The 25,071-nt window shown below is 40.5% G+C and overlaps 2 protein-coding genes across 13 annotated transcripts in view; one reads left to right on the top strand and one right to left on the bottom strand.

Moving 5' to 3' along the window:
* Nucleotides 1-25,071, top strand: part of LOC148088732 (nuclear factor 1 X-type-like) — a 77,894-nt gene that overhangs the window by 50,597 nt on the left and 2,226 nt on the right. For 4 of the 12 annotated variants that reach the window (XM_087799232.1, XM_087799250.1, XM_087799265.1 and 1 more), the window contains 10 exons: nt 7,222-7,281; nt 7,521-7,595; nt 7,960-8,083; nt 8,405-8,440; nt 8,648-8,775; nt 9,042-9,116; nt 15,272-15,400; nt 18,052-18,221; nt 19,652-19,799; nt 21,292-21,380. In XM_087799232.1, coding sequence (XP_087655358.1) covers nt 7,222-7,281; nt 7,521-7,595; nt 7,960-8,083; nt 8,405-8,440; nt 8,648-8,775; nt 9,042-9,116; nt 15,272-15,400; nt 18,052-18,221; nt 19,652-19,799; nt 21,292-21,380 — 1,034 coding nt within the window. The remainder of the gene's footprint in view (nt 1-7,221; nt 7,282-7,520; nt 7,596-7,959; nt 8,084-8,404; nt 8,441-8,647; nt 8,776-9,041; nt 9,117-15,271; nt 15,401-18,051; nt 18,222-19,651; nt 19,800-21,291; nt 21,381-25,071) is intronic. The other 8 variants (XM_087799278.1, XM_087799258.1, XM_087799241.1 and 5 more) reach the window with 8 other exon arrangements.
* The window catches only part of fdx2 (ferredoxin 2), an 81,758-nt gene continuing 65,179 nt past the window's right edge, over nt 8,493-25,071 (bottom strand). Inside the window, exon 6 of the mRNA XM_087799332.1 lies at nt 8,493-8,509. The gene's annotated coding sequence lies outside the window, so the exon portion shown is untranslated. The remainder of the gene's footprint in view (nt 8,510-25,071) is intronic.

The raw sequence follows: 25,071 nt of genomic DNA, 5'->3' as shown, positions 1-25,071 counted from the left end.
AAGATGCTAGATCCCGTTTCAAGTCATAGTCAATGGTTATTAGATATAAAGAGATTTGCAGGAAAAGTGACTTTTAGTAAAAAGCCGTGGAGAAATATTTTATACTTTCTTGATAAATCAGGTTTTAGGAAATCCTGTTTTTTTTTTACCATTAGTCATGTAAGCAATGCATGATAAAGTTCTCATTTCCGTCAAACCCTTCTGTCCATCAACACACACCCAATTGGTCTTACGTTGCATTTTCACCCAAAATTCCACTTTTTCACTCATTTTCTACTCAGCCTCATGTCAAAAAAAGGGCTGGGATTATCCTTAAGAGTAAACTGTTCCTTTTTAAAGTCATAGGAAAAATGTATATCTGCCCTTTGTATTGTAAATGTATAGAACAAAAAAACATCAAAATACCTCGTCTGTAATATGCATATTGTATTAAAGCCTCTTCAAGAGGAATTGTTATGAATACTATGATAATATGATGAGTATATAACAGACATATTATATACAATAAGTGTGTATATATATATATTTTTTCGATTGAAGTGGAAGTTATTAGTCTCTCAGCTGCTTCCGGACATCTTTCCTTATTCAAACACATTGCAAGTTAAAGTGTGGATGTGCAAGATGTTGGCTGATGGACTAGCAGATTCCGCTAAAAAACATCTTAAAACAAATACTTGTTTTAGTACTATTTCTGATGTTGAGGCTTCAATACAAGATGGACGTTACAGACGAGCACCACGGTGGTATTTGAATCTTTTTAAGTGGACGAACACCTGAGAATCAATCATTAAAATGGATGTGCATTTTTGCCTATAACTCTAAAAAAGGAACGTATTAAATATATAATAATCCCAACCCTCAGTCAACATGAGGGTGAGTAGAATATTTCTGCATGGGCTTCATGCTGGCCATCGCGCCTGTCTCCAGCTTCCCCACATGACATCACCCTTCATGCCGTCCTCGCTACATTTGCCCTCAACAGACCATACAAAGGACAAAGACTGTCTCAAGTGTGTCCGTTTGTTTATTTATTGCACCGCGAACATTCCAAACCATCATGACTTTTTTCAGCCCTCTTGCTGTTAAATATATTTCCAACTAACTTCTCTCTTAACTGAATGTATTATCAGACGTGTGAGCGACAAACCCTTCATCAGTCAGTCTGACTCACAATACAGTCATCGTGGCTGTGATTGGAAAGTTGTGTTCACACCCCTTTGTGTATAAACACACACAGAGACACAGACCATTTCCTCTACCTCCTGTGCAGTCCTGGTTGGCATCATTCTCAGTAACAGTGCCAAGAGGTCAAAGGTGACCTGGCTGCTCAGCTTATGCCTGACGTCCTTGCACTGCTGTGTCTGTATTGTGCTTGTGTAGGTTGCCAACGTCAGAGAATGAACTCTTTGATCAAGTTTGTGGTGGGGTTACTCTCTCTCAACATCAAGTTATTATTTTTCTAGTTTTACCCCCTGCCTGTCTACCCTGTATTCCACCCCCCTGCCGTACCCTTGTGTATGCTTGGCACAACGTGGATGAATGACTCACTTGAACTCTTTCTGCTTCCTGTGAGACATTATGTGCTCTTGTCGAGCTCAGCGACAATCTTTATCAACAGATGTCTAAAACTGTATTGTGTAGAACTTACATATATTAAACTCAATAGAAAACTATTATTTTGGCTCTTGTTCAAATGTCTTTAAATTAATATTGATCCACATTGTAATTTTGACCCTAAATCTGTTGAATTACTTTCATCGGTGTCTTAAATGTATATCTCTGGAGTAAGTTTTAGTTCAGCGTACCTCTGGAGAAGAAGAAGTTTATCGCCATTATCTATTTACCTGTGTAATTTGCATTATTTGATTCATTTCGTACTCATCTATATGTCCGCAAAGTCTGAAAGGTTGTGCGCTTTCCTTATTAAAACAATAGGTTAATTGTATTCGTCTCATTCAAAGGAAGGTTCTATACTAAATTACAGAAAATGACAGCCTTTAAAATATAGCAGTATTTTCCCCTTCTTTTAGCCCTTAGCAACTTTTGCAAAATCTTTGAGATTTTTCGCGATTTTGTATCTTAGGAAAAGTATAACGCAGGGGTACTTCAGCTAATATAACATTATAATGCTGATTATGGTTCTATTTATGGCCATTACTGTTGGCTTATCTCATTGAAATCAAGGCACTGCAATTGGTTCAAATTTTCAAAGAAATATTCAATTACAAGATTTGGAAATAATTATTTGACACTAACATTTCCAAAGTAAAAAATATAAAATATATATATATATTTTTTTATTGTTAAATGACTTATCTGATAAAAGTACATTTTGTATGTACAGTGTATTTTGAAATGTATGTGTATGATTGCAAACAAGTGCAACTGCTGAAGATAAGCTGAGCAGTGCTTAAATAAGCATTTGTTAAATGAATACCAATATACAGCTATAGAGTTTTTTGCATTTTGTCATATATCCTAAGCTCTTAAATGCATCATAACAGTCCTGACTTCAGTAAACACCCCATTTGCTTGTAACAAGCGTTGCAGTGAAAGTTAACCACAGGAATAAATCAGCTTAGCAAAAGACATTTTAAAATCCTACTGCCATATATTTCTTTCATAAAAGATGTAGGCTTTCTTTCTTTTCTTAGTTAGTTTTTCTCATTAAGAATCTCTGAGTTCCTTCTTATTACCTACTAATTATCGTGTATGACATTTGTAAAGGTTGCAGCTTAGATATTAAAGGTCAATCAGTTGAATTGAAAAAAAACTTCTAAAGCTTATCTGGTACATTCAGAACCATGGCCTTGGACCCGAAAATACAAACGTTCAACTCTCCATCCTAGCACATCCAATGATTTCTGGTAATATACAGTCAGGCATGATTTTGAGTTACTTTTCTTTTACAATTTTTGGGGGGTTTCTGAATGATTCCTAGGCTTTGTCAATCAACACTTGGCTCCTAACATTGAGATGAAAGTCATGGGAAACACTTTCTTTGATCATACATGAGTATTTGCTTTGTGGGATCACGGAATCTGAGGCAGGGATAAGCTCAAACCCACATCTGCATATTATTCTCATCTACACATTTCCGTTTGATTTAATTTACGTCACGTCTCTGTCTTTTTATCTCTTTGTCTCCCATTATTTCTGTTCGAGGCCTGCTTCTCTCCACAGTCTAGAGCGAAGTCTGCACCAGACTCTTGGCCCAAGGCCTCAAAGCTTTATTTGCATTTCATCATTATCCTACTCTGCCAAAAAAAAAGCCTCCTGGCGGTTAGTTTCTCCACTGCAGCTGCCTCTTGACTCAACGTGTGACACTGATGTTTGGATCAAACTGGAGCTGTGTAGGTAGCGGCAAAAAGTAAATGTAACGCTGCAGCCCCCACTGTTGCTCCTTCCTTCTCCTGCCCCCGCCTTCTCCTTCTCTTTCCCTTTCCGGCCTTTGTGCAGCTGTATTTCTTTTGGACGGCAGCAGCTCAGCAGAGACACTGGTCCTTGATACATTGAGGTCCCCCCCACAGATGACTCAGAAAAGGGAGATGAAAGTTGTCAGGGTAATTATCCCGGTGTCAACACCACTTACTGCACAGTTATATCAGTATCAGCTTGGCAGGGGGATGTTCACACTCTGTTAGGTAGGGTCGCGAACTCTGTAGGGGCAGAGTCAGACACACTCATGCACACACACATTTACACAAAGACACACAAAAGAAAAGAAGAATGCACCACTGTAATGAACCTATAACTACATTTAGCCAATTCACTAGACACTTTTATTACCGACATAGAGGTAATTTCTTATTGTTTATTTAGAATATGTTTAACATAAGGAAGACTCTAAAGGTGTGAAAATAGTTACTTGTTATTTGTTGTCAATTAGCATTATCATTATTATTGTTATTAAAATATCATTGAAAGAAGGAATAATGATCGATGTGATTGTCATTTGTGTTTTTACAAAGTACTTGAAGTACTTGGCAAAGGTATGCACTCAGTTCTTTCTAGTGCTGATAATATATAATATATAAGATAAAGGTAATACATGAACATGGTCCCAGGAAACTACAGATAAGATCACACATCATTTGTTTGGAACTCGGTTCTTTTCATGCTGAAAGTGTGTTTGTAGGTTTTTCTCCAAGATTAATGTTGACGCCGTCTCAGGAGAAAGTGTTAAAGTGTCCTTGAGCAAGATTTCCAAGCTGTAATTGCTGTGTGGAGAAGGTTGGCACCCGAGCTACAATATTTGCTTTAAGTGCATCAAGTGTTTAGAGAATATGTACCGAGTGAAGGTGCCAAACCTTCAAATTGATTATTAGAGATCATCAGGCAGGTTTTTTTTTTCCCCAGAGTTGGTTTTCTCGTGAGAAAATTGTCACAGCTCTTAAACAATCAGATTATGGTTGACTTGTCAGTCAAATGTGTGTGAGATGTCGAATGTGTTGTGAGAAGAAAGAGACCACACTGAGGTTAACGGAGGTGAAGGCAAGAGGTAGATGAATCCAAGCATCACTGTGACAGTCTTCATTCATTCCTATTTAAAAACTCCTTTATATCTCGCGACCATCACCGGAACAAAGTATTTCTCAGCATCTCTCTATCCTGGGTCTTCTTGCTGTGGTGCTGTGGGGCTGGCAGAGTGTGGGCGCAGGCGGCACACAGACGGGCGCACAGATGGGCAGCAAGCTGTGCAGAGCAGGCAGACCCACCTGCTCCACGTACACACACACACACACACACACACACACACACACACACACACACACATCTCATCACTGCCTCCCTGGCACAGTGACATAGTGATTCAGGGGCAGAAACACAAATAGTATGCCTTCTATTTACCTCCGCACATCCATGTGCATCAGAGTGTGTTCCTTTTACTACCATTTTAATGTTATATATCCAGTTTAATAAATGTAGCTCAAATATATTCTTCTACTTGTATCATAAATAAATATAATAGCATAATGAACGTCTGTGTGGGATATCCAGGGGGATTATGATGGTTTGCTACATTTTAAGCGCATTAGGGATTAAAAAAAGGTCAGAATGTTTAGCACCATGCAGATAAACCTCTTAAGCATAACCCAATTGGGGAGCTATAAAAGCGTTATCCTGTGTTTTGGGGAGGAAAAAGGGGCGGGGGAGCACAGAGTTGACATTTGTTCCAACAAAGAAGGAGAAGATCAAGAAGCCTCTGCGTCGATGCTGCACACATACATTAGGATACACTCAACCGGAAACCCATGTACAGCAAGTTTAATCATTGTAAATTAAAAGGTTATCACGAGGACCATAACAGTAACTTCATTTAAAAATATATATTTAATGTCCTCGGATCATATTACCAGGGAAGGCTGACAGACTCAGACGCCCGTCTGATCTCTCATGGTGTCAGGTCAATACAAACAAACAGATCGCTGAGCCAACGTCTAATTTGTTAGGGATCAAACGCACATTGTTGGCAGTGGCAATGTAGCCAATTGACCTAGGTTAGCAAAAGGTGAATAGCCCAAACTTGACTGTAGCCCTGTCAAAGGAGTTGCAGATCCAAAATGGATTTCCTTGTAAACTCGAGAATACAGTTTGATTAAGAGTTAAATGGAGTCAAATGATTGCCCCATTTTTTCAAATGTAATAATTCCATGTTTCAAAGTGAGACTGCTGTGATCACCCAAGGCAAAGTCAGTTGCGTGTAGCTACACAATACTAATAATGTAAAAAACATTCAAGTCTTCTTTCAATTCAAAATATTTGCAGCAGAAATCGAATGTTATTTAATCAAAACTGCTTGTTTTTCCCGTGTAGTCGTGTGACTTTTCCTCCAGGGTGAAAGGTTGGAAAGTTCTGTGAGACGATGGTGTCATGGCATCTTGGGGCCATAGGGCTAAAACTGGCATTGCTCAATAGAGGGCTTTTGAAGGCTGTGGTGGCAAGATAAGAGCGTGCATGTTTGGTTTGCTGCGTGGCTGGGGAGGGTATGTCCTGGTTTAGGCTGCAGTTTGAGGCTGCAGCGGACAAAGAGGTGAAATCTGCTTCCCAAACTCCTCCATTCTACCTTTTCATCTGCAACCTCCTTCATTTCTCTAGCAACTACAAAATAGCAGTTACTTTGTCTTTGAGTCTTTATAGATTTGTAATGATGAACTGAAGATAAAGTCTTGTGTTTCATCTTCCACGATAGATAATTTGTTTGAATGAGTACCTCGGTGTTTACTCCTGTGTCTCTGTACATTTTGTAAGGTGTCTAAATGTGTAGCGGTAGTCGAGCTTTGTATGTTTTGGAGTGAGTACCGTCAGTTAGCTGGAATGCGGCGCTACCGCCAATGCTAAGATGGCTGCCAAGTTCTAAGATGGCTGCCAGAAATTCACCCCGGCAGTGATCGAGAGACAGAAAAAAGGGTGAGACGTGCAGCATGGAGAAGAGAGGGGAGATCAATTTCATTCTTTCTTTTATTCAGGCTGTTGTCTCTCTCTCCATGGATATGTGGTGCTTCATAGGCAGCAAGACAGGTCTGTTATTGTTTCGTCTCAGTAATCTGTGGCTTAGCGTGGCTGCAAGGCAAGTGCTGCTGGCAACAATCTTTGTGCTCCGTTATCACCTACAGACTGTGGATAAACACATCCTTTGACTTGCATGTTAGCAAGCTACGACACAAGAGCCTGAATGAACGAGCGATCGTCGTTCCGGCAAAAGCCAGTTTCTCAAATGGTGCTTCTGGAGCATCTCAGACACGTGGACCCCTTGAATGAAGGCCCCGACACGGCACCTCCCGCTCTGCACATTCATGATTTGTAGCATGTACCTCTTGAAAAGAAACATCTACTAGGTGGACTGAGATCGACCTAATATCTCGTCGACGTGTAAAACACCCATCCAATGAAAGACATTCCTAAAAGTGTTAAACCTTAAAAAACTGGAGGAACAGCTTGAGCGAGCATGGTTGTGTGGGAGTGTGTTGATGCGCCGGTGCATATGTGTAAGGTGCTCTGTTTATTCAAAGTAAATCTCCTCCAGCGAGGAGGTATTAAATAAGATTAGAGTGCTGGATGGGATTGCATGGATAGAGACTTAATAGTACTGCAGCACCTTGTTAATCATCCCACCTTGAGTCAGGAGTGAAAGGAGATTTGTGAGAAAATGTAACTGAAACTACTCTGCCTACACTGTATCCAATTCATTAACTTCTTCTTCTTTTTGTTTTCATGCAGAATCTGGACAATCAGATAACTCCAGTCAAGGAGATACAGACATCAAGCCACCACCGAATGGTAAGTTTAAGCACGCAGGCACATACATGCACGCACATACATGCACGCACATACGTGCACGCTCACGCACACGTCATAGCAGTGTCACCCTACTTAACTTACCTTGAAACACCAGATCATGATGTGTCACTTCGTCCGCAGGGTACACAGGTGTTGCTGAACTCATAACATATATTTTTGATTGATTCCCTTTCGTTTTTAATATCAAAGTGTAAAATATATTTCTTTGATTTTTGAAGGACATTTGAGTTTCCAGGACTGCTTTGTAACCTCGGGAGTGTGGAACGTGGCGGAGCTAGTGAGAGTTTCACAGAGTAAGTAAACAAACAATCCAATGGTGACATATTTGCTTGTATGTACATTACACGTGCCTGCTGACCCGATCGTCAACTTCACGTTTGTTTTTTCCATAAAATAAGGGACATAAAACAATGATTTTATAAATGGAGTTGACTTTTTTTTAATATATATATATATAATATATATATATATAACATATACTATAATTATATTTATTTGTCAAATTTGCCTGGACTAGAGTGTCATATCAGTGGCTGACAAGTTACCTTCTTACTATCTTGAACCCAATTGTTTTTAAATGTTTTCTGTTGATATTTTAATGTCACTGTTGGGTCTAAGTCATTTGAGTAAAAAAACTAATTCTGTCCTCCTTGTTAGCTCCTGTTGCCACAGCGTCGGGTCCCAATTTCTCACTTGCTGACCTGGACAGCAGTCCAAGCTACTACAACATCAACCAGGTGGCTCTGGGGCGGCGCTCCCTCACTTCTCCTCCTTCCACCAGGTAGAAAACTGCCAAAATGAAGCTCAATGGTGATGTAAAGTAGCCGGAAGATGTAGAAACACACTGGAGTGCAGGAATGTGTGAGATCACTAATGTATGCCAGGGTTAAATAAATCAATATCCAAGCGGTTTTGGCAATTAAGCCAAAATATTTAATTTAACTTCAACTTAATATCCATTAATGCATCCATCTCTTTGACTCTCGTAGCCGCTTGTCTCTTTGCTGTCTTTATTTCCACTGTTTTTGCTCTCTTGGCTCGTCTTTTGTGTTTTTCTAAAGCAACTTCTCTCCTTTCAATTCCTTCACCTGCTTTCGTTTAGGTCTGAGGTGGAGTTGTATGCCAATCTTCCACGGAGGTAGTTGAAATCTTCAAATTTGCATGTTCCCAGAAGCAAAAATCTCCTTGTCCTCCTGTTTTATTTCTCCTTCTTTCACCTTATTTTTCCATTATATAAATTGATTTAGATATCATTCAGTCTCATCTTTTTATGTTTGATCAATTCAAGTCATTGAAAACCGTCCTGCTTTCCTCCAGTCACTGAATTATCTCTCCATGCCCTCAGTTCCACGAAGAGAAAGTCTTTAGACGACAGTGAGCTGGAGAGCCCCACAGATGATGTGTTCTATCCTGGACGTTCACCAGCTGCCAGCTCCTCTCAGTCCAGCGCATGGACCAACGACATGGATGCAGGTACTATACTGTTTCTTCTCACACCTCTACCACAGGTCGCTCTTGACAATTCTAGTATTTAAATCCAGCCTCATCCTCTACAAAGATGCAGTAAAAATATAAATATAATTTAGTTATACTCGTACTGCTTTAGATAATAATTCATCCCACAATAGGTATTTCAATAGTTGAACAGATGAAAATATTTCAAATGCAAAATCACCTCTCTGGCTCATTTGTCTCTTCCACACTTTCTTGGTGTTAATACTATCCTTCTCCACTTTCAGTGCAGCACCATTTGGCGAGTGTGCAGGAGAGGAAGATAAAACATGAGAACGATGGCGTGCAGTTTCCCTACCATGGTTAGAAAAACATTGATTACATGACACTCATATTTCATTTCATTTGACCTATAGTGCATTTATTGCTGATATTGTGATGCAGAACAATTTGAAATATTTGATACATGTGTTTTTTTCTCCATTCATATTAACTGTCTTATTGACCTAAAATATAATCTTCTTCATGTATAATGAGATGTTTTCGAGCCTTACTGCTATATTAAAAGTGTCAGGAGTGGAGGGTCAGAGGACCCAAAAAGTGAAACAATCTCAAACACTATAGAGTATCCAAAAGTAGCTGTCTTTATTGAAGATAATCCACGGACAGTAAATCCAAAATGGGCTCCAATTTGGGAAAAAAAACAAAAAAACAAACCAAAATCCAGGACAGGAGAAAAATTGAAACTGAAAACATCAGCAACAGTCTCAATATCCAAAAGTCAAGTTCTCTGAATGAACAGAGTAGAGCAAAACAAATTAAAAAAAATATATATATATATATATATTATACTTTTATATACATTAATTATTATATGCAATATTTAAAATGTTATTTATTTATTCTGTTTATACTATATTGCACTATATTAACTTATTTATATTTATATATATACTTTTTATATATACATTAATTCTGCTGTATTTTTAACATTTGCCAAGGAACGACATTTCGTTGCCAGTTTCAATGCTGTATTTTCTGTGCAATGACAATAAAAGAAAGTCTAAAGTCTTGAACCTGGTCGGGAGATGCAATCAACTGGTGATCTCTCCCTATTTTCGAGCTCCTTTAAGTTGAGAGACGGCAAATAATCAGCTCAGACGTTCAAGGTGGAAAAACATAACAACAAACTAGAAACAAAAATAAGAAAATGGACAAAATGTACAAGGATCAAGAGGAAAAAGTTGTATATCTGCAGTGAAATGAAAACTTTTTTTCCGGAAAAAAATCAGAATGATAATAAATAAATATAATAAATAAATGAGTATATAGAGAGCACTTCTTTGTTTATCAACTAAACTAAACTAAACTAAAAAAGTTGGTGAAAGGTCCAAGAGATCACAATTCACTGAATCAATAATCTTATCTTTACCAAGCTCTGCTAGAAAAGTAGAAATTCATGATCTTTCCTTCCAACAGACTGATCAGTACTTTGCAGTTCATGCTCCATCACATGACACATGTTACACACCATGAGACCCATGCATTTGGAAAAATAACTGTGTCAGTAAAACATTTTCCAACTAATACTTTCAAAGTGGTTGATAAGTTTTGGTGAAGGATTAGAAATGCAAGAGAAATGCAGCGACAAGTGGCTCTGGCTGTTGTCTGGGAGTTGTGTCACTTCTCCCAGTGGTGTGTTTTACTGACAGATGCCAGCAGGCAGTCACCGATTAACACCAGCAGTCATGTTTGTGCGCTGCGTTTTAATTTTCCACACCCGGTGACACACTTGTAATGCTGAGGCATACAGTCCTTCTCTTATCCCCCACACATCTAGACACACACGGCTCACACATCGCCAGCATCCCTCCCCGGCAGACATTCACACATCCAAACACATGCTTATCATGCTTATCGTGCTCCCCTCCCCTGCAGGTGTGCAGGTGTCTGCCTCGCCTCTATCCCTCTGTTGCTGCAGCCCTCCCAAGCTTCAAATCCCTCATCAAGACTCATACCGTCATGGATCCGAGGTGTAAAAACCTTCCTCCTGCTCTGGGCTCTGCCCTCCGTCCTCGTCTCCCTTCTGTCTAATTGAAAACATTAACCGACAGAGAAACTCTGGAAAGGCCGAGTGATGCCAGAGGAAAAGGGTTTTCCTGAGCATGTGAATCCAATGTCCAAATAGAAGCTAAAGGACAATGAGAGCTTTGTAGTGTTGCATACATCGACCGAGCTCAGTCGCCGCTTCACTGCTCAACTTAGCTGTAAATGTAATTAAGAAGCTGCGAATCAGAGCCAAGACAGAAGCTGCTAAATGCCTGTGCGCACCAGAGCTTCACCTCTACCATCTTCTCCCGTCACACTCAGTGTTTCTGCAACTTGTCTGCGCCGCACGCCTCCGCCGTGCACGAGCAGATTTTCAACGTGCGCTACCACTAATGAGCTTGGCAAAGATTGGTGAAATGAAAGTCCTAATAATTTCATCACAACCCCAGGAGTTCAAAGTCGAGTTGCTTTTAATTACGAGACTCGATGTCTGTCTATTTTATTCCTTTAAAAAGATTGACAAAAAGAAGCTTTTTTTTTTTTTTTTTAATTTCCCTAAACATCAAAAGGAAATCTCATTCGGGATTTCCTTCCAGGCAAGAAAGAGAGTAAAGTCTGAGTTAGAGGAGTGAGTGTGTCTGTAGCAATACCAGCAGCCCTGCAGTTTGTACATTTGCATTTGCACACATTCATCAGACATGTATGAATTCAGATACACGAGCGTTTTTTTTTTAGTACACAGACCCACACCTCAGACTCACATGCACACCCACACAAATACACACAGCTGAAGCTAGTCCCAGATGGTGATTCCATGTGTGTGTTGCCTTGGGATCTGTGAGGATGCCGGAGACATCTGCTCCAGAGGGGCTGGAGAAGGGGTGGGTGAAGTTAGTAGAGGCAAATGAAATATCCAAGATTTCATATTAGTTCCAAATGATTGTGAGACTGCAGAGATTCATGTTGGTGGCCCTGCCTCTTGCACAGTGGATGTTCTCTACATATACAGGATATAGGATCACTCTTGTGTGCTTTTAGATTATAGAGGAAATTAGCCTTCTCTTACTTATTAAACATTTTTGTCCCTGTATTATTGTGTGTATGTGTGTGTGCTTAAAGTGCATCTGGTGGTAGGCCTGTTTGTGCACATTGACAGAAGGGTCATCTTGGGAGCGCTTGATTGGTTGCCAGTAGAGCGCCGATGCTTGCCAGAAGAGGAACATTGCAGTTGTGACACACAAACACATGCACAGACACACGGGGAAGTCAAACGAGTTGAGAAATGCAGTCTGTCACACCACCCTGGTTAGATGGTGCTTTTAGGATTTCATTTAGAGACCGCTGTTTTATGAGCTCGTCGTATGTGCCGCAGACCAAACACACTTTATGAATTGTTTTTTTTGGGGAATCGGCATGTCGATAAAATGTTAAGTGAGGGAGGCGTTGGAGAGGATGAAGAATGGAAACGCAGTTGGTTATATGATGTACCTGTGGAGGTATGGAAGCGTCTAGGAAGCAGTAGAGTTTCTGGTGAGACGATTCAACAAGATCTTAGAGAGTGAGGAGATGCCTGTGGAATGGAGAACAAGTGTGATGGTGCCTTTCTTTAAGAATAAGGGAGATGTTCAAAATTGCAGTAACTATAGATGAATAAAGTTGATGAGCCATAAAATGAAGTTATGGTAAAGAGTAGTGAAAACTAGACAGAAGTCAGCATTTGTGAGCAGTATGGTTTCATGCCTAGAAAGACTACTACAAAAGTAGTATTTGCTTTAAGATTCTTGGTAGAAAAATACAGAGAAGGTCAAAGGGAGTGTGGTGGTGTTATTTGGTCCAGGATCACTGCCATCCTAGATTCTGGTCCAACTGGAGAAGCTACACACACACTGAGATATTGGGAAACATCCTGTGGGACAATTGGCGAAGTGTCCAGAAACGAGTCATACCGAGGAGGTCCGTAAGGCCTTGTGCTTTTGTAGATCGGGAAAAGCCTATGACAGGGTGCCGAGAGAGGAACTATGGTCCTGTATATGGGAGTAGCACAGAAGTATGTTAGACCGGTTCATGTATGCCAACTGTGAGACAGCGCTGAGGTGTGCTGTAGGTGTGTCAGAGTAGTTCAAGGTTGAGGTGGGACTACATGGGTACATTGGCCCATGAGTCCCTTCTTGTTTGCGGTGGTGATGAACAGACTGCTAGATGAGGTTCAACAGGAATCTACATGGACTATGATGTTTGCAGATGACATTGTGATCCGTGGTGAGAGGAGAGACCAGGTAGAGGAAAAGCTGGAGAGGTGGAGATATGCTCTAGAAAAGAGAGGAATGAATGTTAACCGCAGCAAGACAGAATATATCTTTGAATGAGAGGAACTCAAGTGGAGCCATGAGCCTACAGGGAGTGGAGATAAAGAAGGTGGAGGATTTTAAGTATTTAGGGTCAACAGTCCAGAGCAATGGAGATTGTGGAAAAGAGGTGAAGAAACGTGTTCAAGCTGAATGGATGTGTGGAAAAAGTGTCAAGAGTAATGATAAAAGAGTATCAGCCAGAATGAAAGGAAAGATACACAAGACAGTGGTGAGACCATCGAGGCTGTATGGTCTAGAGACAGTGGCACTGAAGGAAAAGGCAGGAAGCAGAGCTGGAGGTAGCAGAGATGAAGATGTTATGGTTCACTTTGGGAGTGACGAAGATGGATAGGATCAGTGAAGTGAGTATATTGGTAGAAGGATGCTGGGGTTGGAACTGCCAGGCAGGAGGTCTGGGGGAAGACCAAGGAGAAGGTTTATGGATGTAGTGAAAGAGGTTGGTTGGTTTGAGAGAGGGGGATACAGAGAACAGGGTTAGATGGAGGAGGCGACCACTGAAGGGAGCAGCGAAAGGAAAAGAAGACTTACTAAGAAGGTGCTACATTGAGATGTTTACATGTTTCATAGACTAACCACGTACTGATAACAAAACGGCAAAATAATCAGGTCATAAAACCTTAATGAAAGCCTTAGGTCAACTGAGAACTAATTATTACACACAACACTGTCTTGAAGCTACTGTCTGGCTTCAAAAGCATGACTCTGAGGCTGCTGTTACAAAAAGAAGCCAATATTTCAATTGGCATCAGTCGATGTTGAGTAATATCACAAACAAATCTTTTTTTTTATCTTAAGTTTTCCTTTTGTGTCTGAAGTTATATTTGAAGATATAAGAACATTTTTGTATTATAAATACTCTTTCTCGAAAATGAGAATACAAAGTGGGTATTAACAGGATATTGCGTTGTAATGACACTGAGTCTGTGAATCATGATCTTAACCGTCACATGGTGGCAGAAGTCGACTGACTGTAGACTATAATCTGTGTCAAAGACATAAGGTGCAGAGTGAAGGAGGGCGTCGCGGACATATCTGTGGTTCACACATTCAATCCGCACCTGAATCAGAATCTCCTCTACACAGGAGGAGGTTTATGTGGAGTCTGTACTTCACACCTCTCCAGCTGGAGAAATGTGGAAGAATTATGTTAAATACCACGTTGGTTGCACACAAACACAATTCTAAAAACAAGTTTTAAGAATATTAACACATTTCCAGTTGGTGTTTAGATGAGAGAGAAGCTTATGTAAAAATAACACTGTTATTTTGTTTCACAAGTTATATTTGGCTTTTGTGTCGGAGCATGTGCTTCTACTTGTATCGTGTTCAGCTGCTGAGCAAGTGTGAGTGTGTGAGAGATGATAACCGTATTTAACATCTTATGACATTCCAATTTCATACATGTCCTCAGAGCTGCTGCATTCTTTTTACAGGTTATCCTTTGCTCTCTCACTCCCTCACATATTTTTACGTCTCCCACATTCTTCTCACCTCTCCTCTCTCTCCCTCCGTCTCCCTTTTCTGTCCGTCTGCTTGTCTTTGGCACCCAGCAGCTGCTGTATCCATACTGTACAGCGCGCTATTTTTGAATAAAGCTGCCCTCCCGTTCAGTATCGCATAAGCGGGATCGCTTTGGGTCGATGTCGGCTGCATGTTGGTCTTGAAACCGATGAGTCTGAAGTTGGCACCTGGAAGAGAGAGAGAGAGAAACAAAGACTTTGAGATCAGAGGGAGAAACATACAATATATGTTAGTTGCATTGTGCTTTGGCTCTAAAACAAAGAGGAGAATTCTGCTTTGGTTTTTGTGATCCCATTACTCTACTGAAGGCCTTATGAAGCGAGCAGTTGGGAATAGTAATGTCAAAATGATGAATAAAGCCTTTTTTTATATTCCTTGGCGACACAATTAATGGTCCTGATTGACTGAGTCACACATGGAAGAGCAATGCTTTATGTTCCATATCTGCCGGTACCTGATCAGATAGAACTCTAATCTGAAACCCCCTATAGGACATCAAAAACATTTGTCATTGAAAACTCTTTTCCTCCCTCTTTACCCTCCACTTTTTTTGTTCATTCAATTTTTTTTTCCGTCAGGACTTTCCTCGCCTGGTTCACATAAGAAGCCGGGGAAGTTTGATTTCAACGCCCTGACTTCCCAGACGAGGTCCCCCCGCATGGCGTTCACACACCACCCGCTCCCTGTGCTGGCAGGAGTGAGACCAGGTGAGAGTCCTGCCATGAACCCAACAACCCCACTCCTTTTTGAACAATCTGAAAAAGAGAGAGAAGGAAAGGGAGTGTCCATAATGAATCTCGACACGTTCATGTGCCCGGTTCATGCAAGGAGCTTGTTTGACTTTGCTGAAAAGGCAGAATAAAACCTCGTAACCTCAAGGTGCAGCTGATTTGATCCTGCTGAGGAACCGTCATGGCCTGAACTTCTCTCTCTCTCTCTTTCAGCCTCTTTTCATCTCCACGTTTTTACCATGTCTGTGCTTTTTTGTGTTTTTAATGATTTCTTTGCACAGTAACTATTTTGCATCTGTTTACTTCATTCACTAACATTGACAGATGTTCGGTTCATTGTACAAATTAACCGTGTTTGTCTCTTCTTTTCAAGAAAACTGTGATCGGCAGGTGTACATTTAATTGACACGTGCACCTGATGATGTTTTGGTTGTGTAGGTGGCAGCAAAGTCAACTTTGTGGTCGGATCCATCTGACTTGGCTCTGCTTAGATTCCTATTGAGTTCTTTTATAAAGGTTTATGGTACAACAAAGTTCACTTTCAGAGGAAATATCTAATCAAACTTATCTTAAATGTGATTACCATAGTTGCATATATATATGTCAATCAGATACTATAAAATGTTTTGTATTTTTTTGCATTTTATTTGTGGTAAAAAAAAAGGTTACACCAACTGTATACATTTTCTTTTAATGTTACAGCTTTTCATTCATTGGCAGACCACTGCAAAACTGTGGCCAAAACCATCAATGTCTTAGAAAAGCAGAGGACAGAAGCTGTGTATATATGTAAAAAACTTTTTTTTTTATAGTTTCCTTTAATCCTTATTTGAGTTTACATCAGGTAGCTCGACACAGATTTAACTGCATCAGAGTGATGTTATAGATGTAGAAGAAAATGAATGTTTCTTCTTTTTTTTTGTCATCACATAACATCATGACGATGAATCCACTCATGTTTGAGTGCCATTTGAAGATTTCAAGTTCTTCCTTGTTAGGAACCTTAGACCTCCCTGTGAGGCTGATTCTGTCAAGGACATCTACCATGGTTTGTCACTTTTAAGAGAAGGAATTCCTTGTCTCCTGGACAACAAATCTCCAGAGTTTTACGTCACTTCTCCTAAGAATGACTGTGTCCCAGTTTCTGTTCCATTCCATTTTCGCTGAATTGTATAGGCTGGTCCTCTGCCAGATCTAGTGTACCATGCAAAGGTCATGTCCACTCATTGCCCTTTTAATTTAAAACCTATTAAGTGCTTGAACGTGTTAAATACAACGCTACGTCGTTCCATCTAGCTTCGTAGTGTGTACCTGCCATCAAAATGAGTTTATGGTTTATTTGCGGCACGTTAACTATAATGTGTATGTGTGTATTTCTGTTGTTGAAGCCAGCGAGAGAGTGTGTATAGTGTGTATGGGCCATTGACATGCAGACGTGCACACAAGTGTGACTACACTCTTGTAGGCTCTCTTAGCTAAAATGGCTGCTATCCAAATGAAATGTCCCTTCAAGCCTTTAGTTCTATAAAGAGGCTGAAGGAAGACAGGAGAGAGCGATAAAAAGAGAGCTGTGCATAGACAGATGCAGTTAGTAGCGACGATCCCTCTCGGATGAAACTGCTCTCGTTGTGTAGGTCGAGAAAGTGTTCGGGGGAGGCAAGCGCTAAATGGTTTATACCAGGCTGTTGGCACTGGACTGAGGCGGAGAGATGCCAGATGAACTATTGTCTGATTATTCTCATCCGGAGAGTCGGTCACCGTGGCAGCAAACCAACAAATGTGATGTTTACAGAAGAAGCCATAAAGACAGGAAGACATCTCACGTGTAGTATGAGAGCTATACATTTATTTTTAGGAAAATAAAATTACAGTTTCAATGATGTGTCCGTGACAAAATTGTCTTCATCTTAAATTATAATAAACATGTGGACCGTGATTCATAATGTATGATTGGCCCAGGACTTATTATCTGTCATACGAAATATTCTTTTTTTTATGTAAATATGAATTAAATGTTAGCCGGAGACATATGCTAGCATAAAGCTTTTACAAACTGAGTGGAAAATATTCCTATAAAGCCATCACAGACAAACCATTGTAACTGTACTGAAGGTCAACATGGCTCAACAAAATGTCCCTATTGGATGTGCCGGTTAATCCATGCCAGACTTCAGAGTTGGTCATTGGAGCTCTTTCCGAAAAACCTGGTAGTTGACCTAAAATCACTTGAGGGGACTCAGAACAATTTCACGCTGCAGTGTGTTGCAAGCAGATGTGTACTTTACCAGACTGCTTCCCTAGCAGATCTGCCTCTGTCTATGTGTGTCTCATTGACACAGCCTTGGAATTGATAATATCAATATTGTGTGTAGAAGGTTAAAGCTGCTGATTCATCTCTAACAACAATGAGGTTACAGCCTGTGTTCAAAGATTTGTGTTATGTGTTTGTATTTTGATATGTGTTTCTAATGTTAGTTGACAGTAATTCACATTTTCAAAAACATACAAACGTTATTGTTGACACTTTAAGGGACTTTGTTGAGTTGAGTGTGACGATGAACATACTGGTGAAAAAAACAGAGAAAGTAAGGACCGGAGTAATACGTCTTGTATCTTTATCCCCTCAGGGAGTCCTCGAGCCTCAGCCTCAGCCCTACACTTCCCCTCTTCCTCCATCATTCAGCAGTCGAGCCCTTATTTCACCCATCCCACCATCCGCTACCATCCCCATCAGGACCCGCTGAAGGAGTTTGTCCAGTTTGTGTGTACTGACGGTTCAGGACAGGCGAGTGCACAGGTAAGACTCCGCTATTGTTTTCATGCTTGTTGACTAAATGCACATCGAATTCTTAGGTCACAGCATAATGTTACCAAGTTCAATCATTTAATTGAAATATACAAGGACGTGGTGTGGATTGACGATTTAGTCCAACATCACCTAACAAAGCCCGGTCTGTCAACACACACACACTTCAGCCCAAAAATCACAAAATATTACAAAACTTGTGTTTGTCGTGATGTTTAAAATATCTATTTTATTAAGAAAGAAAAATGATGACGTTTTTGGTGTTTTCTATTACTTAAATTACAGGGACATTTACGCAGGGACACTGTTTCAAAGTACGGATTTGGAACCAGAACCTAAACAAAACCCTTTCCTTTTCTTATGTGTCTGAGGGTCAAGATGTGCTTAATCTATTAACTGTAGTAAGAGATGAGTCCGTGGAATTTCTCATACGGCATTTGATACCTTTTTCATGTGGATATTATTACAAACGTCTTCTTATACGTCTGCACTGCTCCTTACATCTGGCTTTTGATAACAAACATACTCGGTAAAAGAGCCTCATCAGTGATCTTTAAATGATAACTTTGGCTAGTTTGGCTATCTTGGAATCACACATGTCACGTTTAATTTAATGATACCTTAAGAACAAAGCAGAGCCACAGCATATCTCAAGGTATTTGAAAAACCTTTATGAGTTACATTGACAGAACTACTTCTGTTAACAAGGACATGAATTGCTTTTCAATTTGAACTAGTAACATATTTAAAGACGTATTATGTGTGGAATGATACTGTGATCATAAACTAGAGTTTTAAGATGGTTGTGTTTTTGTGTTATGGTTTGATCAATACATGTTGAGTTAAATGAACCAGGGCTTACATTCAGTAGCCTGTATGTTCAAATGTTTTCAGATTAAAGTAATAATGAATTACTGTTGACATGCGAACATGATCAGAGATAGTACCTACACAGAGTGTAGACCTCTCAGACAGGCTGTTGGAATTGGCGTAGCGTTCTCTTAAAGATGGCTTACACATGGCACTTGTTTTTGTCTGATATAATTATAGATTTCAAGGTAAACCACAAAGACACATTACGTAAACATTTTAGATAAATAGTATATCCTTTTTTTACTTTTTATATTGGTTAGAAAGTTATACATCAAATACTTTCAAGTCATATCTAATACTGAAACCCCTTGTTTTTCCTTGTAGTTGGTTTATGTTTTCTGGCTGGTTTGGTTCTTTTCGCTTCTCTGACATTCCCTCTTGAGTCGCCCTTACTACTGAGTAACTTTAACTTGTGGACAAATCATCTCACAGAATCGCTTGTCTGAGCCTGAGAGACCCTGACGTGTGTGCCTGCCTGTGGTTTTGACTGCCTCTTGTTGTGCTCTGGGGTGTGTCCTGCTTACTCTGTTTATATGGTCCATCTGCAGCCTAATGGAAGTGGCCAGAGCAAAATGCCAGGCTCCTTTCTGCTTCCCCCACCACCCCCCGTGGCACGCCCAGTGCCCATCCCAATGCCCGACTCTAAATCCATCAGCACGCCCACTGAAGGTGGAATCAACTCACCCACACCTCCGTGTAAGTCACTCCCCCACAAACCCCATAATGACCCGAACTACCTACAGATCTCTCATAGAAGCCAAGTTACAAGTCTATCCCGTAGTTCCTTTTGGAAGCTTTAGTGCTTCCGGAATGTCACATGACACAATATCTACATGTGCAGTATACCTAAACGTTCTACCATCTATTTGCACAAGGTTGCAGTTGTCCAACTCAGCAGCCCCGGAAGCTTCTGTAGCTCCACACGTAACACTAGAGTATTGTCCTGTCCACAAAATATTAAGGTTCATTGGGGCAGAAGCCACGCCTTTGCCAACTGGTGTTTTTAGGCTTTTTGGTTTCCCTAAAATCTTTGAATTTTGCTCTTTTTTGCGAATGCATACTTCTTTCATTCTCTGGTCTTTGCTGCTACCACCATGAGGGGAAGCATACTCTGGATGAAAGGAGTGGCCCAGTTCTCAATTGAACTTAAGATCTCCATTCAATTAGATGCATGTCTTCAAAAAGGCCAATCTCACCCTTCCTCCTTTTTTTCTGCTTTTTTTTTGCTTTCTGCATTTGGTATATATTCTCATGTATTTCTTTTCCTCCTTTCTTCATTGTTTTGCACTACGGGAACAAAATTAGGGCAGTTGGCGTGGACTCCAAATAAACAACTCGCCCCACTTTAGCAGCCTAATTCCCCCTCCACCTCCACACAAATCTCCCAACAATTAAACTGAAAAACAACACAATTCAAATGCAAAAAGAGGAAGCTAATTAAAGAGTCAAAGAAAAGTGGGAAAGTGGGAGAGAGGAGTGTCGTAAGGAGGGCTGAGTTTGGTTGATTCCATCCAGACAGGTGCGGACATAGAGTCGGGCTTGGGTGTGGAACACCTAGAGTGGGTGCTGGACGGAGCCACCGGAGGCACTTTCTCTCTTTGTTTAAATGATTTATCCACTTCCTGTCCTTTCGCCTTTTCTTCTTCTGCTCCTCCAAAAAAACATGTCATCTTTACTTTTATATATATTTTTTTATATTTTATTTTTTATTTACAAATACCAAGATGTAAATGAATGATTTTTTTTTTTATATTAAAACATTTTTTTCCATTCCTGATTTCTTCTCATGCAGTTCCACAGTTTAAAACCCCCCACCCCCCTCCCACAATCTCTATTATGAACCTCAGTCATTGGAGTCCAGTGAGCACAACTGCCCTAAATTGTGGCCCTCAGTCCTCAGTACACAGCTGTAGCAGCGGCATGTTACTCAAGAAGGGGCTGCTGAGGAAATGTTCAACTCTTAAAACGTCTTTTATGCAGAAATAATTGAGATAATCAAGAACCTGAACCCCCCCCCCCCCCCAATAATCTCACAAAAAAAGGGGTTCAGAATCACTTTTGCTGATTATTAAACCCCTTCAAGTAATTTGATATCAACAAAACCCGATATAGACCTAAACTCAAGTGTGTATGTGTGTGTTTGTAAACAAAAAAAAACATGTACACACTTACCTCTCTCTGTTTGTAGCATACTCAACGCCAGGCTCCACAGCTCCCAACCGGTTTGTCGGCCTCGGAACACGGGACAACTTTCTGAATATCCCACAGCAGACTCAGGTACCCTGCCAGCCTCCCTCTTTTACTTAACATCCACCCATCTATCTTGCATTATATTACTTCTTTTATTCATTTATCACGTCATTTTCAACTGATCCCAGGATGATGTTCAGGAAGAAGACAATAATGCACTCAAGTGCAAGGGCACAAAAGTACAAAATGGGGAAGAAAATGTTCAAATCTCCTCCTAAAAATGTTCAGGCTTGACTCGTATATTTTTGTTCGATGTCATTTTTCTTTTGTTAAAACTGCTCTCCCTTCATTATTCACTTCACTAATCTATGTGTTCATGTGTATACCAAACAAGCTCTGGTTGCGTTCTCTTATTGAAACGCAAGAGTCCTCTCAGTAATTGATGGAAATGAATGCAGCTGCCGTCTCCAACCAACTGACTTATAGCGCTTGTGGTCACATGGTTGTCAGTAGAGATCTCTAAAACTTTTCTAATGAATGATCGTCACAGCAAACATGAGGAGGTCAAAATAAAGAAACAGTGCTGCTTTAATGCGGAAGTTGTCAAGATGGATATACTTCAGATCAGTATATAAAGGTAATATATCAAAGGCTTTGACTTGTTTTTTCAACACCTTACTTTTGTCAGCGAGAGAAAGAAGCCTGATGGCGCTCAGCATTGTAGATTTATCTGCTGTCAGCCCCAAAAACACGTGTTAGTGCAGTGCCCGAGGCCAGCCGTGCACTACATTGTGGTTTCAGCTTTGGCTGCGCTCTGCCGCTGGCCTGCGGTGTCTTGGGTCTTCTCCATCACCAACAAAACTTTCCTCATTAGGGTCTAACCGCACCTGCTTGCAGCCAACTTTTCTCCCCCTGTTCTCCCCACACATGGAAACAATCTGAATTCCCTGGGCCGGTGCCTCCCCCTTTCCACCCCCGACACATCTCCCGTTCCCTCGCCTCGCTCCGCCTGGTGCCCATGCCTGACCCCCACCTGCCTCCGCCGTCACAGATGTAGCCTGGCAGTGCAGATATTTTGACCCCCCCTTTTAACTTGAAATATGTTTGTACATGCGTGATCAAGGAATAAATCAATGTATTTCCTCCCACAGTCCAAAAGCATAGAGAGGTTGATTGTCCATAGGTATGAATGTGTGTGGGAATGGTTTATTGTGGCGTGTTCAGGGTGTCCCCTCTGCCTCTCGCCCGAAGAAGCTGGGATAGGCTCCAGCCCCGGAGCGACTCCCATAAGTAGGGAATAAGTAGTAGAAAATGAATGAATTATACATCACTCTTATGGTATTTGGCAGAGTCGGCCTGGTCGTGCACTCGGTGTTCCGACTACAGCTCACAGCACCAGCTTTTCTACACGTTCGCTTGTTTGTGGGTTCGTCAAATGAGGCTCGACTTGTTGTGAAGCTTGATAGGTCAGTTTCAATCCCAGCCCGGAGGAGGTGTCTCTCCATCCTGCTGTTCTGTGGCACAGGTAGAGGTCCAGACCAGCCAACAAGCCATGACAGAAGGAGCGTCTGAAGCGCTGCAGGGCTGATCTGGAAAAGGTGGAGCGAGAGTCCCTCTGCTGCTGAGATGGCGTCAGTGCAGGTGAAGAACCAAGGCTCACAAAAAAGGAGAGAGGAAAAGGAGTTGGATGGAACTCACTGCACTCCACGGTCCCGGCTGTCTCGTTGCCCGCAGCAACCAGACATGATGTCATAGGGAGTTGAACTTGGACTTGACGGCTTGGTAACAAGTGGGTGGGTCACTCTGGACTGCCAGGGTTGATCTTGGGAGAGTAAACGTGAAGAGAATAAGAGAAGTGTTTAAGACAGAAAGAGTAGAGGAACATTCACACTGGTTTTCAGTGAATCAGATGCTGTCAAAACCCAGTGGCCCGCTGGGCGCGCTGTGTTAGTGTCCCGCAGCCAGAAGCAGCCTCTGCCAACGCTTCCTCTCTGCCCATCAAAGTGAGAAACCAGATCCTCCAGAGTTGGTCAGTCTAGCCTGAGAGCACCTGCTCACACACAAGGACTGTTGCAGCGTCGTTTTACATGTCGAGTAAGTGAACATGACAAAGGAGCTGCTCTCACAATGGTTCTGCTCAGGACGTGAAGTCACACTGCTGTGCAATAGTTGCTAAAGCAGAAACCACTTTTGACTGCATGTCCTGGAAAGCCAGTGAGTCATGGGGGCTTCAGTAGAATACCCGGGGTACACCCACATGTCAGCAGTCCTCACAAGGCTGGATTTGCATTTACAGGAAGCTGTGATGTGAGAGATTCAATGAAAGTACAATATTGCCCCACAGTGGTTACACTCTTAATCAACAATGTTTCTGCTCATACTTACAACCTTATTTGTTAGTAAAACATGTTTAGGATTGTACATTTCACAATTCTTATACTCAGTCATGACACCATACACACCTCACACATAGATATAAAATATAGATGGATGGATATAAAATATACACACATAAATGAGTGGCTAAAGTTAAGTAAATACAAACAAACTTTTTTTTTACTGAAACAAATAATAATAATCTTCTTTTCCCCTGACACACAGTGCTTTCCGTGTTCAAATTGAAACGTCATGTTTGGAAAAAGCTACATTTTGATTTTGTCAATTTGGGCTAATGGTGACCAGACCAAATGCCGAGTCATCAATAATCTTTAGTTGTGAATGTGTTTGTTTTCTTTAGACCTTAATGTGAGATATGTTTTAGTTTATTATGAACCATAGCAACTATCATAGAGCTCTGCAGTGAAAGGATGAAATGGAATTTGTTGAGTTTTGGAGAAAGTCAGTAGTGAGTAGAAAATGTTAAAATAGGACAATGGCGGCTGGCCCATAGGGGGCGCCGCACTCACACTGATTTGGATGTTGTTGTTTTTTACTTTATTTATCGTTTTATCTTTAATTTATTTTAGTTTTTTAGTTTTAAATTAACATCGTTTCAATCATCAACATTGATCATTTTGTATATTTTTAGAATTCTTATCATTGATAAACTGTATTTCGTTGATTCACGTTCTGATTATAATCTTGGTCTAGGTCGTTATTAGTCATATCCGTTTATTAGTTTAGTAATACTAGTGTTTTTATTATTTATATTTTTTTCTTTGCAGTTTATTTGTATGTGTTTGTGATAATTTGGTAGAAAGTATCTCTATTGTTCTTGCGCAGACGACAGGTTGTTTTTTTTAGTTTTTTTTTAAATAATTTAGTTTATTCTGTATGATGTATATAAGAGTATAATTCAAATGTGTTTTCATTTGGAATGAAACAAGGAGCATAATTAACATTATTATCCATCGTTAACTTAAAGTAATTAGAATAAAGGTGCTACAAATTACTTTACTTAATTACTATTAGTGTGTTCATTTTTACATGTACTATATAGGATAGGGGGGGAAATGTAGTGGAAAAGAGACCCACCTAAAATATCTTTCACCAGCTGCCGCTGGATAAGGATAAACTGCATTTAAACTGGAAACAGTCTCTGTGCTTTTGTAGATAGAAACACTGGTTTTCTGAGAAAACGTGTCACCTGGTGTGTACGTGCTCGCATGTGTACCGTGTGCTACACCTTTGGCCCTCCCATTCCAAGGAACATTTATATTTAAATTATTATAGCAAGGAACTTCCTTTTCAAAGTGGCAAGTCCTCCGACATGTTTGGCGTTCTTTAGCCCCTAGTAGCATCATGTTTTGGAATCTGTCATGATCTGCTAAAAAAAATG

The sequence above is a fragment of the Callionymus lyra genome, chromosome 1, assembly GCF_982586985.1.
Source record: "Callionymus lyra chromosome 1, fCalLyr1.hap1.1, whole genome shotgun sequence".
Lineage (NCBI taxonomy): Eukaryota > Metazoa > Chordata > Actinopteri > Syngnathiformes > Callionymidae > Callionymus > Callionymus lyra.
Note: the sequence above shows the minus strand (reverse complement) of the source record. Positions and strands in the feature narration are given on the sequence as shown.